The sequence below is a fragment of the Diaporthe amygdali genome, assembly GCF_026229845.1.
Source record: "Diaporthe amygdali strain CAA958 chromosome Unknown NODE_1_length_4327563_cov_65_473760, whole genome shotgun sequence".
Classification (NCBI taxonomy): Eukaryota; Fungi; Ascomycota; class Sordariomycetes; order Diaporthales; family Diaporthaceae; genus Diaporthe; species Diaporthe amygdali.
The window spans coordinates 655,936-671,842 of record NW_026517021.1 but is presented as its reverse complement, the minus strand read 5'-3'; the positions used below and the strand labels follow the sequence as shown (position 1 = coordinate 671,842).

Here is a 15,907-nt window from a genome sequence, read left to right as displayed (position 1 = left end):
GTCTCAAAATGCTTGTCCAGTCCATTCTGAGTGCCCTCGTGGCCGCCCCCCTGCTTGCTTCTGCCCTGCCACACCAAAGCAACAGGCGCAGTGAAGGCCTCTCTGTCGAGCTGTCTCAAGCAAGCGAGACTGAGGTTAAAGCAATCGTCTCAAACACTGGCGCTGAGACTCTGCACTTGTTTACCAGCGGCACCATTCTTGACAATGCCCCTGTGCAGCAGCTGGACGTGACCCAGGATGGTGTGTATCTGACGAAGACTTTTCTCATGGCTGACAATTTGCTGACATGTAAAAGGTCAATCTGCTGAATATCTCGGCCTGATCATCGATTATCTGGCCGATGACCTCCAGGAAGAGTCTTTCATCACTCTTGCTCCTGGGGAGACTGCAGAGGCTCTCGTGAACGTCCCTGCTCTGTGTAAGTCTCTGTTACTGTTCTTGGCACACTCTTCAGAACAAATGCTGACTCAGGAGTTAAGACGATATCAAGGGTGGTGACTACTCTGTCTCTCTTAACGGTGAAATTGCATTCGCTGGTGTCGACTCTACCCAGCTTGAGGGTGTCTACGAATTCCAGACCAACACTGTGGACTTCAACATCGAGGAGACCGTGGCCGCCGCCGTCCCAAAGGCAGTTGACATGGAGATTCTGCCTCTTGAGAAGCGCGTCCGCATCGTCTCGTGTTCTGGCTCCCAGCTCACAGCCCTGAGTAACGCAGTGTCCGCCACCAACCGTCTTTCCACTGCCGCAGCCAATGCCGCCGCCAGCGGCTCGGCGACCAAGTTCAACGAGTACTTTCGCACCACGTCTGCCACCACCCGGAGCAACGTAGCCAGTCGATTCAGATCATTCGCCTCTGAGGACTCGTCTACTACATCTGGCTCCAGCTCCTACTCTTGCGTCGACTTCCTCGGCGTGTGCACTTCCAACACCATTGCCTACGCCCAACCTGCGACCGGCCGCATGGCCAGCTGCCCAATCTTCTGGCAACTGCGGGCAGTCTCCACAGACTGTGGTCAGCAGAGCCAGGCTTCGACTGTGCTGCATGAGTTCACTCATATCCTTGCTGGCACCAACGACCACGCCTATGGATATGCTGCTTCGACTGCTTTGTCTGCGGCGCGGGCTTACACTAACGCTGACAAGTATGTGCTTTCCCCGTGCTTTCCCTGTCGTTGATTCATATGAGATAATGAATCTAACAAATTTGTGTAGCTACGCTCTGTACGCTGATGCAATTGCGAATAGCTGTTAGATCTACGTGACAGCGTTCCATAGTGGGAATTTGAACATAATGGACAATGGGAGATTGAACAACAACGTCTCTGAGGCGATTTAACGAGCGTGGGACAAGTAGCAAGAGATCTTCGATGTATATATGAAACTTGAAACATAAGGCGTGCTATGAATTATAACTGCTCTCTCCCACCACCATCCACTGCAACCCACCGCAGATTCTAGCGGTCTCAATCTAACTACACTTGCGTTTTACCCAGTTTCGAACTATAATCTCCCAGTCCCCACATGTGATACTCATTGCCACTTGATTTTCTCACTCATGCTGAAATATTGGTTCCCTGATCTGTCTCATGCCTTGACATTTCTTCAAGTTGAATGTTGGCCATAGGAGCACTCTCCCATCAGCCCCGCAAATCACACGGTGTAGAGATGAACACTCAGCCCCCCCTTTCGCTGATTCAAATTCCTTCAGCCGGATGAGGAAGCACCGGGCTTTTCTTTGCCTCCCTTACTGCGGCGCCTGCGTGTCCACGGGCCAGCACTGACTTCGGGCTCATCGTCTTCCACCCCATCTTCCCCAGGAAATTGATCAGAAAGATCTGTGAGTTCAGATATCTCAGAATCGGCATCAGCAGTTGGAGCTGACCATTCCGCCAGGTGGAAATCCTTAAACGAATGAGGGAGAACTTCCCACTCCACCACATTCGACTTAAACCTGTCCCGAAAGCTTTTCGCTGCGTCCTTCCCTGGCTTAATTCCAAGTCGAATCATAATCTCAAATATGTCAGGACCGGGGAGCTTGGACAGTCTGACCATGCTGAATGGCTCTTGTCCTAGTCTGTCAATGTCTCCATGCTCCAGACCCTCTGCGCAGTGAATCCAGTATGAGCATGTGCTGTCGATCTCTCCAGATTTGCGCTCGCCAGTGCTGCCAAAGAACAGAATGAGCATGCACAGGTGATTCGCCTGCAAACCCTGCATGTCGCGCAGAGCCGCCTGAGCCGGGTTCTTGAGGTCCTCCGTATCGGGCGGTTTCTTGAATTTCTCGATATGCACCCGAAGTTGCGCAGACCTCTGGGTGAGGGATTCGAGTCTTTTGCTGGCTCTGATTAAGGTCCCGCCTTTTGTGGTAAGCGTCTGTTTCGCGTTTGGCTGGTTAAGTTTGTGCACGGTGATCTCGCAATCACGGAAGAAGTTCGCGAGGCCAAGCAGCAGACTACCGCGAATGATCGCGACGCCTTGTTCCAGTGGAACCCACAACGTGTTGGGCTCGAGGGGTTCCATGTCAGCCAGGGCTTTCTTGCGCCTTTCGTTTTCCTCGACCAAAGCTTGCAGTCTAGCTTCGGTGTCATCCTCTCGCTGTCGGTCCAGCATCTGTTGTACCCTTTTGAAGTAGTGGTTCTTACACCTCATGGGAATTCGTTTGCCGCGATATTTCTTAACCCAACATCGTCCCCACCTGCAGCTTGAAACAAAGTACCTGAAATCTACGAACTTTTCCCAGTCGATCTTTCGGAACTCGTTCCAAGAGAGGTCGTAAAGGTTTTTTGGTAACTCAGACATTTCAGATGGTGGTCGTGTTAATGATTGGAGAAAATGATTTGGTGCACGGTGGGAAGGGTGGACTCGTCAAGTTTGTTCCATTCGGTTGATGCTGGCAAGATTTACCACATCGTGATTTCAAGGCTGCAGGAATGTGACAACAGAAACAAATTTAAATAACATTCATGGCTCCGTATTGCCGCTACAATTATTGCCAAATTATTCTGTCCGTTATCATGTGCCTGCCCCATCAAGGTCCAAACTAGTAATAATTCAATATTTAGCCTCAGGCCAAAGCAGAAATTGCCAACTATAATGTACCGCGGCTTTGTTGAATATGCATTGGACCTGTGAGTAGGTAGTTCTGTGTTGACAGTGGGCAACATTCAATCCACAGACAGCGGAGAAAATGACTCGACCCTTGCTTCATTGTATGTCATACTGCAGCAGTCCAACAATTTTAGGGGTGTCTATTGTAAAATTTGAAATATGAGAATATGTTGGAAATTCATGGTACTCAAAAGGTGTGCTTGATATTGTTGCAAAGAACACCACCGAGGCAACAAGGCTAGCAAAGCACTTATCATTGCATCGTTAACCCTCACTCCAACTTTGCAAAGCCTTACGATGATGATATCCACGTCCTAATACACAATACTATTTCCAAAAATATAATAGTTAATGCAGAAATACATCGACCATCAATGTCCTTGCACTAAATTTGTGGCGGCTTAATTTACGGGTAGTGCAGTTAAATATTGCCCAAAATGACTTCCACCACAGATTGAATCGCCTTCACAACAAAGGGAATGTTGTCTTTATGGAAAAAATATTAACATTATAAATAATGAGGCTGCTCTTATTTCCTTCTCGGTAGAAGTACGTCGCTGCGAAAACCACATGAACGCTTGTCACTGAACTTCTAATATCCTTTACTTCTTCATAATAGAGCACCTTTCAATCACCTCAATTTCCATTTGACATCCCTTGAAACCATAAAGAAATGGACGAACGCACAGTTTGCTTCTGCCTTTGGGACACTTCAGAACAAAAGTTGCTATATCACTGTCTGGATTGCGAGAAACGAGAAGGTCCTCGCAGAACACCATGGGACATTATTTGGCCACTCTCCCCTATATCCAGCCCTAACATTGATACACCTGTGGGTCCGTCTTTGAACCACACATCGGGCGATACTCACAGTGGAGTCATCAAATTGGCATCTGCCCAGAACAACAGTGTCGCAAGCAAAGTCGGCCACGGTGCTAGATCTTTGGTTTCTTCGGACAAACCCATTATTCACGCCACGCCTGCACAACTAGATATCAATACGGCGTCAGACATCTCAAGTGCACAGAACCGTGGGGAACGATCTCTGCTTTACGCAAGTAACAGGTTTTGGGAACGAATCGGCCGGAGTGCTAGCCATGGGCGAAATTGCGTCCTGGTAAGCGCTGGCCTGATCCCTATTATCGGCGCTTTTTTCTACGAATGCAAAATCACAGCCATCCCCAAGAACGGCACCTACGAAGACGGCAGGACTCGAATCGGCAGAAACTGGGCAGATAGGACCTTGATGTTGACATTTCAGCGGGAGATGGAGGCCGGTCTTGAGTACCAAGTCAGGGTCAGCGATTTCGGCGGAATAAATCAGTCTGCTTCGCTCATGACGGCAAGCCACTTCAAGCATTTCCCACGCGACAAGTTACCCTCTTTGGCCGCGGCTGTCAAGCATTTGTTGTTGTATCTCGGCTCAAGAAGGGATAAGCACTCTTCATACCGTTTCTACCATGACTCACAAACTGAGGGCCAGGGCCGCGAGGCCCACCATGTCCAAATTTTGTTTGGGATGGTCAGATTTCCCACGTCGCCTGATCCACGCGCTGCCACGACGGCAAGGATGGTCAATGTGGTTATCGGCGAACCAGTCACAATGCCCACTATGCACAATGGCATTGCCAGCTGGCATGAGTTCTGTGACGGTCGATTCAGGAACCATTGGGAGGAGATCACGCTTTCGCGGTTTCGATATGAGAAATACAGAAAAGGAGAACATCATCGTTTCATAAGGGCAGGTCCGCCACTTTTTCTTCGGCCGCCTGCTCTCTCTCCTGCGCCTGATCAGCGCCCCCGGCCGGCAGCGGCTCGTAGAAAGAGAGGGAGGCTTATGAAGACGCTGACTCCTTCCATAGCCCGTGCTGTCGCTCCGGCTCATGGCCCAGGCACCTGCTGTGATGGGCTCTCACGCAGAGAGTTTTCACAAGGGGGCACTTCTCGCGGGTCCATTTCACCAGGCGGCTTTTCAGACGGCATTTTATCAAATGGCAGTAGTGTTGCTACTCACGGAAACAGTGTTGCTATTCTGGGAACCAGTGTTGCCGCTACTAACGGAAGCAAGGATAGCCAGACAGAAGAGAAGAGACCACCTGAGGAACAGCACACAAATGTGCCCCCTGCTCCTCCCATACCAGTGGGCCGTTTGTCGGAGCACGCGAACCAAACTACTTTGGGGGTGATCACTTTTCCAATTCGAAGCGCACCACGCGCCAAAGACGGAGGTCCCAGCTTGTCGGCAGGGAAAGACCAACCAGGCCATGAGATCACGATCGTTTGAACGACCAATTCGTCTTTGGACAAAACGTTAAGGATGTCAAAGCAGCCAATCATGTACTGTGAATGAAGGTGACTGCCTTGTGGTGTGTAATTCATGTGTCGCAAGCTACAAGCCAGAACTTTTCACCTTGGGGCTTTGCAAAAGTTCCATCCGAAGGACGTCAGTTTAGTACCATTTGGAGTGATTAGGGTCAGTTTAAGGGAGGCAGAAGAGGTAATAGGAATACATCTGAACGAGTGTAATTTGCTTGCGAAAGGCTCGGGGTGACGATACGTTAAATGCGTGGATTGTGAGCGGAGGTCCTCGACCGCCTTGAAAGTACGTTATTAATTGAAATGAGTTTTCTTTGCTGATCCGGAAGTGATTCGCTCAGCAGGCCCCCAATCACTCATCCTCCTTTGGTGACGTTCCTATGACAGTCCATCGAAAGCATGCTGGGTCTGATGAGCTTCTAAGATTCCTGAGCAAGCCATAAAAACCATAATCAATGTCCATGTCCACCTCAGTACATGTCCACATCGCCTTCCAGAGCGAGAGTCATGCCCATGCGCTTCGACTGACTGCGTAGCGCAGAGTGGTCAGCGCTGACCAGCGCTCGGGACCACGTCTCCTCTCCCTTCGACTCCTTTTCGTCGCCAGGATTGATCTTAATATTCGAAGCGCCTAACAGGGTCGGCGGGCAGTCGACGTAGATGGTCTCGTAGTCTCCAGGGCGCGTGACGAACGTCTCGTGAAAGATCCCGATGTGCGAATTCCCCTCCTTCTTGGCAAACTGGTGGTACCAGTCCCATCCGTCACGGTGGACCTTGTCATGCGCAAACTTGTTGAGGGCGTCGATGTCCCGGAAGTAGGCGATTATCATGAGCGTGTTATTGGTCTCGCGGTCGGTTGCTCGCCAGTTGGTGACGTGAAGCATGCCGAACTCTTCTCTCTTCTTGCTGAGTGCCTTCGTCATGGCTGTGAAATAGTCACCGATCTCCTTGGCGCCCGGGCTGAGCAGGCCGAGCGGGTGGTTGAAGCGTACCCCGAGGTGGAAAACGACGAGTGACTGGGCGGCGGGCTTGGAGCCGAAGGCCCTGCTGTTCCGTGAGGGGAGCTGGGCAGTCACGCGGCCAGGTACGACGTCGAGGGTGAAGGCATTGTCCTTTAGTGACCTGGCTTGGACGATGGTGGAGATGATTGAACGGCCGAGGAGGAGGACGAGCGGAAGCAGGGCGTAACGAGCAGGCAGTACCGAGACTACAATTGTCTGGATGAGAGCACCGATGGCGAAGATTGTGGATAGCTTAAAGGAATCCTTGAGAAAACTCTGCAAAGCTGGTCAGTCTTTCAGTAACTATGAGGCTGGAGGCTAAATTTTGACTTGCCTCCAAGACAGGTGGTGGTCGAGACTTTGTGGGGGAATTGGTCGTCGTAAAGACGGGCTGGAAGTCTCCTGCGGTCATTGTGTCCGGGCTCCGATACCGATGATGTTGTGGGTGTCTTTCGATGATAAATTTGAATTCGCAAAATTTTAGTGGCGGTAGCCAGTGGTAGACAGCCGGTATTCTGATGAATGCTGCAAATTCCAATTCGATACGTTGAGGGATTGGAGTGCCCTTAAATCTCAGAGTCTACGATGAGCTCATGATTTTGAGCGGATGAACTCGAAAAGGCCGCTGGAAAGGATTGGTCTCGGCAAACTTGGGTCAGCAGCCATGAGTTCTTTTGCATTGGCCCCCAGGTGCCAGTGGACTACTAAGCTAACCAATTGAGATGGTGTTCAACCCAGCCGAGTTTGAGCAGACATCTAAACACCTGATCCGGATGTGGACAAGCCTCAGCGCCCAGTGACAAGGCCACAGCCTGCAGCATCAGACCGAAATTGTGGCTGCCTGTGTGGGTGGCACAGCAGAACAAAACTTGCGAGAGACGGCTAGAAGAGGGGCAGGACAGGGCCGTCGGATCGACTTCAAAACATTGGCCCCCGCATTGCAGGCACAAGAAAGGGGGATCAAGCTTCCCGAGCTATCCAAAGGAGCTAAGGATCGCAGACGGGAAGCGGGATAGGTATTCAACGCATAAGCGCTCGTAATGCCACTAGCTATACGAGTGCGACGGGCCAACTTCGCACCGAAACGGACTAGACTTCGCATAACTTCAGCTATCGGTATGATCCGAGGTGGCGGTTTGTCTCGAGCCCTGAAGTCATATTCCACAAGCCATCTCTTCCACCGTTTGCTCTTTTATTTGTTCTTCTATGGCCTTGTGTAGAAGCGTCCGACTCGACCATCAGTGCTTCAAGGTAAAGTGGGACTTGATTAAGCTTAGACCCTGGCAAGCCAAGAAGCGCCAGATGGTAGTTTTAGGAAGCTGCCCTGGTTAAGCTTTACCGGACCTCTGGGCTGGGCGGACCCTCAGCTTCCATGGCAGAGACTCGTTTGTGGTGCATGACCAAAAGGAGATTAGACTCTCCATTACCTCCTGACAAAACTTAATTCTGTTTTGTTATCCGAGAATCTTCACTCAGATTGTCAGGCCCACGCAGTCAAATGTCAAGGGTGGCGTTTGCACGTTTCTTCAACGCCTTGTGTACGCCTAGGCGATGCATTCGTGCAGACTAGACTGCTACAACACAGGCATTGGCCGATTTTCCGTAGGTAGAAAGATTGATAGTCGATGCAGGAGAAGGTAAACACTATTAACTGATCTGAACGATGCCAGCAAAAGCAGAGTGTAGAAATCGCCGGCTAGTAAACCTTAAAGTCAACCGTATCATAGAAAGGTGTTGCCAGATAGAGTGGTAATTTCACACAGACTCTCGTTCGAATCTTATCAACTTGAGCCCGTCCCCAATTTGAGTTGCGCTGGACCCCTATTCAACCGCATCATTGAATCATGTGTATATTATTAGAAAATTCTGTGATACATATCTACAACATCTTCAGCTTTTATGACATGGGTCCACTCTCGCGATAGTCTTCCGCGTAATTATAAAGAGGGACCTTATACCCTCTTTCGAGGGGCGCGTCGTTGAAATGACATCCGCAATCCCACATCCGACGCTCTTTGTTCGCTACTCATTCTTAGCTCTTGCTGTTCGCAAAGCTATTGTCATTCATTAGTTCGAGACTACTTTCACTTTGAAAGCTTCAATATCATGGCGAGATTGTCATGGGCGCTACTCCTCGGGGCTGTCCTCCTCAGGAGTGGCAATGCTCAGGGAATCGAGCGAACGTACATCGTTCAGATGGACTCCACATCTGCAACTGGACAGTCCTCGGTTGCTCGCCGCTCCGCTCACGAGTCTTCGCTGCGTGCAGTCACACCCCGTGACACCATGCTCTATTCATACAGTTCGGCCATGAACGGATACGCTGCAAGGCTCACCGAAACGCAGGCTCGCGATCTGATGGCTCAGCCGGGCATCAAGTCCGTCAGCCGTCAGAAGATTTATCAACTTCACACTACACACTCGCCTGAATTCCTTGGCCTGGACAGCGCAGAGCTCCTGGGTCAACAGACACCAGTATTCTCGGGCACAGATGATCCCACCAATACTACCGCTGGTGCCGACAGCGAGTCTGATTTAGTCATTGGCGTTTTCGACACAGGCGTTTGGCCCGAGAGCGCCAGCTATGACGACACCGGGCTTCCCCCAATTCCAAGTCGTTGGAAGGGATCGTGCGTGGAAGGGGAGCAGTTCACGGCGGCGAATTGCAATAAGAAGCTGATTGGCGCAAAGTGGTTCAGTAAGGGTCTCGAGGCTGGGTGGATTTCCGAAAACAACGGAACGGCGTACAACTTCACAGGGGCGTACCTATCTGCGCGAGACCCGGATGGCCACGGAACACACACGTCTTCCACGGCGGCTGGTGCCGTCGTCCAGAATGCGAGCCTCTTCGGGCAAGCCTCTGGTACAGCCCGTGGCATGGCATCCAAGGCTCGTGTGGCCATGTACAAGGTCTGCTGGCCTAATGCAGGTTGCGCCGAGGCAGACATTCTCGCAGCCATGGATGAAGCCATCAAGGACGGCATCAATGTGGCTTCTCTGTCCCTTGGAGGAGAGCCGAATCTCGGTGCAGACCCTGTTTATGTTGGTGCATTCTCTGCCATGGCTCAAGGGATTTTCGTCTCCATGTCTGGAGGAAATTCAGGTCCCAGTGCTGGGACAGTGTCCAACAACGTCCCGTGGGTCCTAACTGTCGGTGCGAGCACGCAAGACCGTGGGTTTCCCGCCACTGCTGTGCTTGGAAACGGGCAAAACTTTACTGGAAAGTCACTCTCGGTCAATGAAGATGGCTCTTTGCCCGGATTTCAGGAACTACCTCTCATTCTGGCCAGCGAGGCGGCCAATGGAAATGTCACCAACGGCACCGATGCATCTTTGTGCCTGGCTGGTACTCTGTCCCCGACAAAGGTTGCAGGCAAAATTGTTGTCTGCATCAGGGGCGGTAACGCGAGGGTTGCCAAGGGACAAGTCGTCAAGGAAGCCGGAGGCGCGGGGATGATACTGGTTAACACGGAGGCGACAGGTGAGGATGTGCTGGCAGATGCCCATGTCCTCCCTGCCGTTCAACTCGGAGCTTCAAACATGGCCGCAGTAGTCGAATATGCCAAGTCTACGGATGCGACGGCCGGGTTGGATATTAAGGGCACTGTGATGGGCATCGAGGCTCCATTGATGGCAGCTTTCAGCTCGAGAGGCCCCAACTACCCTGCCCCAGACTTGCTGAAGCCAGATATCACCGGACCGGGAGTTGAGATATTGGCCGCGTGGCCCGACAATCTGGGCACCACAGGCCTTCCTGAGGACACGCGCCGAGTCAAGTTCAACATCATCTCGGGCACTTCCATGTCTTGTCCTCACTTGAGCGGCATTGCTGCTTTCATCATGGCCAGGCGTCCTGAATGGAGCGCTGCTGCGATTCGCTCAGCTCTGATGACCACCGCCTACACGTCGACGAAGGGCAGCGACTCGATGTTTCGAGACGAAGCTACTCAGGAATCTGCAACGCCATTTGATTACGGCAACGGCCACGTGAATGTGGCTGCCGCTCTCGACCCGGGTTTGATATACGACATCAAGACTGACGACTACTTCGACTTCCTCTGCGCGTTGAACTCCACAACTGAGTACGTCCAGGGAGTGAGCGGTACGAACAGCACCTGTTCCGCCGATAAGACATACAGCGCTTACAACCTCAATTACCCATCCTTTGCGGTCGGCTACGATACCAAAACTGAGACCGGGCCCAAGACGGTCAACTTCACGCGAACAGTCACCAACATCGGCGAGGCCAGCACCTACCACGTCAACGTGTCTCTCAGCAACCCAGACTTGGTCCAGGTTTCAGTTGACCCTGAGGAGCTGACCTTCACCGAGGCGAAGGAGCAGAAGACTTTCACTGTTTCTGTGACGCTGGCGAGCGCCGGTGCGGAGGCTGTTTCAGGGAAGAGTTCGTGGGGGAGGCTGGTCTGGTCGGATGGGTCGCATACTGTTGGAAGCTCCTTGGGCTTTGTGTGGGGTGATTTGGCTGCCCGTTCCTTGAATGCATCCACCTCATCGACCAGTAAGAGCAGCTTCTAGAATGCCTTGCGCCTATTTTGTACTGGTTCTCTCTATCGAAGACGAAGTCTTGAATTGATTCCTTCCATGCGCTGAGCTGTCGCGCTACTGCCTCCATCAAGAAGTGCGCTTTGCAATTTGCTAATGATAACTTGTGACTAAGGCTAAGGGAAATCATTTTCTGTAGTGTTCATTCCGAGCAAGTCTCTAACTACGACACATATGAAGAAAAGAACACCGCACTGATCGCAGCGTCGTCATGAAACAGAACAATACCGGCCTCAAGAAGCCAATCGCGATATGTCACTGTGCGAGGCCTCCATTTTGGACGGCGAGCAAAGTAGAGTGCATCGACTCCAGCAGTATCCCCAACTCAATTCAAAACTTGACAGTACTTACAACCCCAAACTCGAGTTAACGTCTGCCATCTTCATGGATCTTCAAGATCGGCTTGTTGTCCAGCATCTTCTCCCAGAGAGAGCTGCCTTGTTTCCGCAGCTGCTCGTCCTGGCGACGAAGGAACTCCTCTGCGGTCTTGATCCTACCGGGAAAGATTTTGTCCAACTTGTCATAATCCCTCCGGATGATACCCTTGTTGTATCCAGAAGCCTTCCACAAATTCCACCAGCCCGTGAAATTCTGCTGGATGGTCATGGTGGCTGGGTCAGCAAGATCGGCGTGAACTCCAGATGGCTGGTCCTTAATGTGGGAAAGGGAGCCCTCTGTCCAATATGCAACCAAGTCGACATCGATGAAACGGGCTTTATGGCCGGTGACCCTCTCGAATGCCTTGGCGAGATTGGCATAGTGTACATGTTCAACGGAGACCTCGAGGTCCAGTCCATCTGCCTCTTCCGGGTTTTCGAATAACCACTTCACATAAAAACCACAGTCGTCCAAAGCAATGTGAGGGATCCCTCCGTCGGTAGTCAATGGTACCCTCCATGTCAGGACTTCTTCTCCCTCCTCGTCCTTCTCGACTTTTGCAACCATGGGACCCCCGGCAGATATGGCCATGTCCAGGTACGGACCCGTAGTAAACAAAGACGTATTCATCTCGTATCTCGGAAGGCCCCCATTCTTGTTGCGTTTGTGCTGATCAAGAATCCACTCTCCAACTCTTCCCTTTCCATCATAGTGGCCGGCCCGGAATTCAGGTCTGTACCCGCTCTTCTTGTAACCATAATCAAGGTTCGCGTACACGAAGCTCTTCAATCCGTACTCAACTGCGAGCTCATACGCACGCATCGCCCAAAACACCTCGGCCTTCTCACCCAGAATGAACCCATCGATGTTGATGAAGGCGCCCCAGCAGTCTTTGAATCCGCGGCGCAGTCCAGGTTCTGATTCCAGGGTCCCTTCGTGGAGCTCGATTCTGTCAGGGGCTAATGCAACGAGCTCCTGGGCTCGGGAGCTGGAGGCATCGCGAGTGAGGATGCGCAGGCTGTATTGAGGATCGCCGGCGAGATCTCGGACCACGGGGATACCTTGGGCGCCAGTGCCGCCGATGACGAAGACCTTCTTGGTAGGTACCATGCTGGGCAGGTGGTGCACCGCTGAACTCGAGATCGTTTCTTAGTATTCACATGTGCAAAGTTGCTCGGTCGACGAATACTATGTAGGACACTGCGGTGGGGCGGGGAAAGAACAGCTCTTAAGTAGACAAATTGCATTCGCATTTATGGTCTCTATTGCGGCCTGCCTTTTGCGAATACGTGATCATCATGTCCGTGATTACTGAGACGTTTGTATAATTCTAATCATTTCTCCATATACCTCGCCTTCCACCACATGCTAGGCAGTCTTGGCCAAGTGCTGTAACATATTCACTGTTGCTGATTAGTAAACAACGACGGAACCCGATCGCCGTCATGATATCGTGGGTAATTGAATGACAGGATATTAATTACATACTGAAACACGTATTGAACATGTTCCAGTTTACATAATAGACCAGTCACTGCACAAAACTGGCCAGTTGACTGAAACTATGCATCACTAGCTTACAAAGGTCTGCGAAGTTAATTAGTGAATGTGTCCAAGCTGGTTACGTGACGGCATTCTCACATTGCAATGTTCGTGTAGCCGGAGGCTCGATTAAGGTCTGCGGCGTGTGCGAACTCAGCACATGTTTGTGATCAGTGAAGCAATTGAACAAAAGGATTTTCGTTCCCAGAATTTAGGCCGAGTTATGTTTTTTGATCTCCTTTAGTGGAAAATCAACCGACTAGTCGACACGTTTACCAGATTAGAGGTAGCGAATCTGCTATGTTGTCAACGATGATATCCTCAATTCAAAATCTGTGTCTGTACGAAATCAATTCGATCACCAGCTCAGTAGTTTCGTAGCTGCGAAAATGTCTCAATGTTGTGTTCTAAATTATGTGCATGCGATGTTTCACAGCATTCAAAGCATCAGAGTGCCACGAGTGGCTTCTGAAAGCAAAAATGCAATTTTAAGTCACGCAAAGCCTTGTTCGATTGTATGGGCTGAACAGGCCAGTCGGTGTGCTGACCAGTGGCTTAATGTCAGACCACTATTGAGCCGGGGCCACCCGAGGAGGATCGCCATAAAGGAGTAGATAAAACTCATTTAATCCATTACAGCAGAGTGTTGCACTGCATCTCTACCATATCAAAAGAACTTCTCTGCTGCATTGCTTGAACGAACTGCGTTTGGATCAGTGGTAATAATTTTGAGCCTCCAAACATGGCGACCAAATTACACAACCCCCAGCTCGAGCACGCGATGCTCCTCGTCCAGACATATGTGCCCGACACGGTGAAAGACAATTGGCGTGTTCTCGGTACGACTGCAATTATGATAGGGCTCGCCTTGTGTCCTGCAATCGCCTGGGCCACAGAATCCTACCAGTCATATTTAGATGTCGGGCCTGGGGGGTTGCCTTACAACGTTTTTGGCTGGATGATCCAAGGCGCAACACAACTCATCGCAAGGCACGATACCCGCGACCACAAACCGTTTTCCGAGCCCAAATTTCGCGCGTCGCTGGGCCAGCATGGCACCAAGAGCTTCCTTCCAGGACAGCTCCCGGAGCGGAAGGGAGAGCGGCCTGTTGTTCCTGGATTTGTGGCGCCGCAACGGCAGATGAGCGACCGAGGACCCCGAAATGCGGAGATGAAAGACCGCCTTGTCGCCTATCAAGAAGATATTGCCAAAGCCAATCCTTCATTAGTCTTCGTTGATGTCTCTCGGTTGGAGGGCGAGGGATCGCCGAGTGACCACGCCGCGCTGTGGTTTGCAGTGAACCGCGAGCGAGTCTTCCCGCCTTATCTGAGAAAGACTAAGGGGGAATTCGCGCACGTGCATCCCGAAGCGACGTTGCATGTTACGCTCAGTTTGCTCGACGCCGAGGAGGTTGTCAAGAAGGGTTGGGGTGAGAGGCATCCACTGAGTGGAGTCAGAGGGTTTTGGCCGATCACGTATGTCATGATTTATGCACCACGGGACGATGCCGAATTGGAAGTCTGCAAAAAGGTTGTCGATGCTAGTGTACGATTTGTTTGTGCCGGAGGTCCGCAGGTGCGGAAGGTTTGAATACCATGGTGCGGGAGACGCATGTGCTGAGACTTCATAATAAAGAGTATTTCCCCCCAACTCTGTAATTAATATTCACTGCAGCAGATGACACTGCATGAGCTATTCCTCCAAGTCGAGTCTCCCATCATGTCATAATTTAATATCTTTATACATTTCTACTTATAATCATTCTTCCTTAATCGTTCTAGCTAGTGCCTGCTATACGCAGCTTGACCCAGCTCTTGAACCTTTCAGATCGTTCCAATCCGCCACAACTGGCAACTTCAAACGCCTAGTCTTTTTCGGGCCCTAGATAAATTGTCGACTTCCAGGATTGCATCCACAAACGCACTAGGGCTTTGCTGAGGGATGTTCTCCCCTACGCCCGATACGATGCGATGCACTCTCGTGCCCGTGAAGTACTTCGCCGTTGTTGAGCCGTTCGTTGCCGGGAACGTCGTGCTGAATTCGGGGTCAAGCGTCACTGACGGCACAGAGATAGATGGCTGCTTGTCGAGTGCGTCTGCAAGCTGAGAATATGCAGGATCACCTGGCGCGAACAAAAGTCTGTTCCTGTAGAAGTCAACAGTGATGTTGATGAAGTCGGGGTTGTGCAGCGCAGGTAAGGTACGGTTGAGTTCTGCCTCGCTGAACTTCCATTGCGGCGAGTTCTTGGCCCAGATGGCCCGGATATATGCCACTAATTGCTGCTCCAAGGCAGCGTTTCCGCGTGGCGTGAGGAACAGGTAAAAATACCACCGCGCTGCTTCGGAATCGGGGTCTAAGGGCACCCATGCCGTGTTGCGGTCTTGGATCAGGTAGCAGCCTACTGCGACCATGCCATCACATCGCTCAGGCCAGAGTGCAGCAACCACGTTGACCGGAATGGCCCCCCAGTCAAATCCAGCGAGAATTGCATGTGCAATTCCCAACGCATCCATCAAGGTTAACAAGTCGTATCCGAGCGCCGCCTGTTCGGCGCTGCGCGGTGTAGATTGGTTAAGAAATCGGGTATCTCCATAGCCACGCAAGTAGGGCACGACAACTCGATAACCCTGTTCTACTAGCCTCGGTGCAACCTCCGCGAAGCTGTTGATGTCGTACGGGAATCCGTGCATAAGGATCACAGTCCGACCGTCTCGTGGTCCTTCATCGTAGTATGCAATGCGTAGGAGACTTGCTGTGTTCGTGTACTGTATAGGTTGAAGAAAAGGCACATTGCTGTCATTGGTGCCATGTCCGTTTATGTCAAGTGAGCGGCCTGATGTCTCAAGAAGGCCGCGAACGAGGGTACTACAGAGCACAAGGGCAAGGCGAAATTTGAGTAACATCATAGTTGAACAGTGTGAGACTTTGGAAACGCGTGCAGTCCGAATGGGAGAGCAACAAGGACTACTTATAGCAGCGGACTTACAGGAGACG

At 51.3% G+C, this 15,907-nt stretch overlaps 8 protein-coding genes across 8 annotated transcripts; 4 read left to right on the top strand and 4 right to left on the bottom strand.

Annotated features, from left to right (window-relative positions):
* Positions 1–8: 8 nt before the first annotated feature.
* On the top strand, positions 9–1,256 carry J7T55_005766 (neutral protease 2; the record flags this gene model as incomplete). Its single annotated transcript, XM_053136926.1, has 4 exons — positions 9–240; positions 296–418; positions 480–1,146; positions 1,217–1,256. The coding sequence occupies 4 exons, from the start codon at positions 9–11 to the stop codon at positions 1,254–1,256; spliced, it is 1,062 nt and encodes a 353-aa protein (XP_053000537.1).
* Positions 1,257–1,708: 452 nt separating this feature from the next.
* J7T55_005765 (uncharacterized protein) lies at positions 1,709–2,803 on the bottom strand (the record flags this gene model as incomplete). Its single annotated transcript, XM_053136915.1, has 1 exon — positions 1,709–2,803. The coding sequence occupies one exon, from the start codon at positions 2,801–2,803 to the stop codon at positions 1,709–1,711; it is 1,095 nt and encodes a 364-aa protein (XP_053000536.1).
* A 982-nt stretch (positions 2,804–3,785) lies between these two features.
* Positions 3,786–5,396, top strand: J7T55_005764 (uncharacterized protein; the record flags this gene model as incomplete). The annotated part of the gene is made up of 1 exon (XM_053136904.1): positions 3,786–5,396. The coding sequence occupies one exon, from the start codon at positions 3,786–3,788 to the stop codon at positions 5,394–5,396; it is 1,611 nt and encodes a 536-aa protein (XP_053000535.1).
* Positions 5,397–5,898: 502 nt separating this feature from the next.
* Positions 5,899–6,841, bottom strand: J7T55_005763 (uncharacterized protein; the record flags this gene model as incomplete). The annotated part of the gene is made up of 2 exons (XM_053136893.1): positions 5,899–6,705; positions 6,773–6,841. 2 exons carry the CDS (start codon positions 6,839–6,841, stop codon positions 5,899–5,901), a joined length of 876 nt encoding a protein of 291 aa, XP_053000534.1.
* A 1,694-nt stretch (positions 6,842–8,535) lies between these two features.
* Positions 8,536–10,965, top strand: J7T55_005762 (minor extracellular protease vpr; the record flags this gene model as incomplete). The annotated part of the gene is made up of 1 exon (XM_053136882.1): positions 8,536–10,965. The coding sequence occupies one exon, from the start codon at positions 8,536–8,538 to the stop codon at positions 10,963–10,965; it is 2,430 nt and encodes an 809-aa protein (XP_053000533.1).
* Positions 10,966–11,358: 393 nt separating this feature from the next.
* On the bottom strand, positions 11,359–12,480 carry J7T55_005761 (uncharacterized protein; the record flags this gene model as incomplete). Its single annotated transcript, XM_053136869.1, has 1 exon — positions 11,359–12,480. One exon carries the CDS (start codon positions 12,478–12,480, stop codon positions 11,359–11,361), a length of 1,122 nt encoding a protein of 373 aa, XP_053000532.1.
* Positions 12,481–13,654: 1,174 nt separating this feature from the next.
* Positions 13,655–14,503, top strand: J7T55_005760 (phospholipase carboxylesterase; the record flags this gene model as incomplete). The annotated part of the gene is made up of 1 exon (XM_053136858.1): positions 13,655–14,503. The coding sequence occupies one exon, from the start codon at positions 13,655–13,657 to the stop codon at positions 14,501–14,503; it is 849 nt and encodes a 282-aa protein (XP_053000531.1).
* Positions 14,504–14,769: 266 nt separating this feature from the next.
* J7T55_005759 (uncharacterized protein) lies at positions 14,770–15,819 on the bottom strand (the record flags this gene model as incomplete). The annotated part of the gene is made up of 1 exon (XM_053136847.1): positions 14,770–15,819. One exon carries the CDS (start codon positions 15,817–15,819, stop codon positions 14,770–14,772), a length of 1,050 nt encoding a protein of 349 aa, XP_053000530.1.
* Positions 15,820–15,907: the final 88 nt, after the last annotated feature.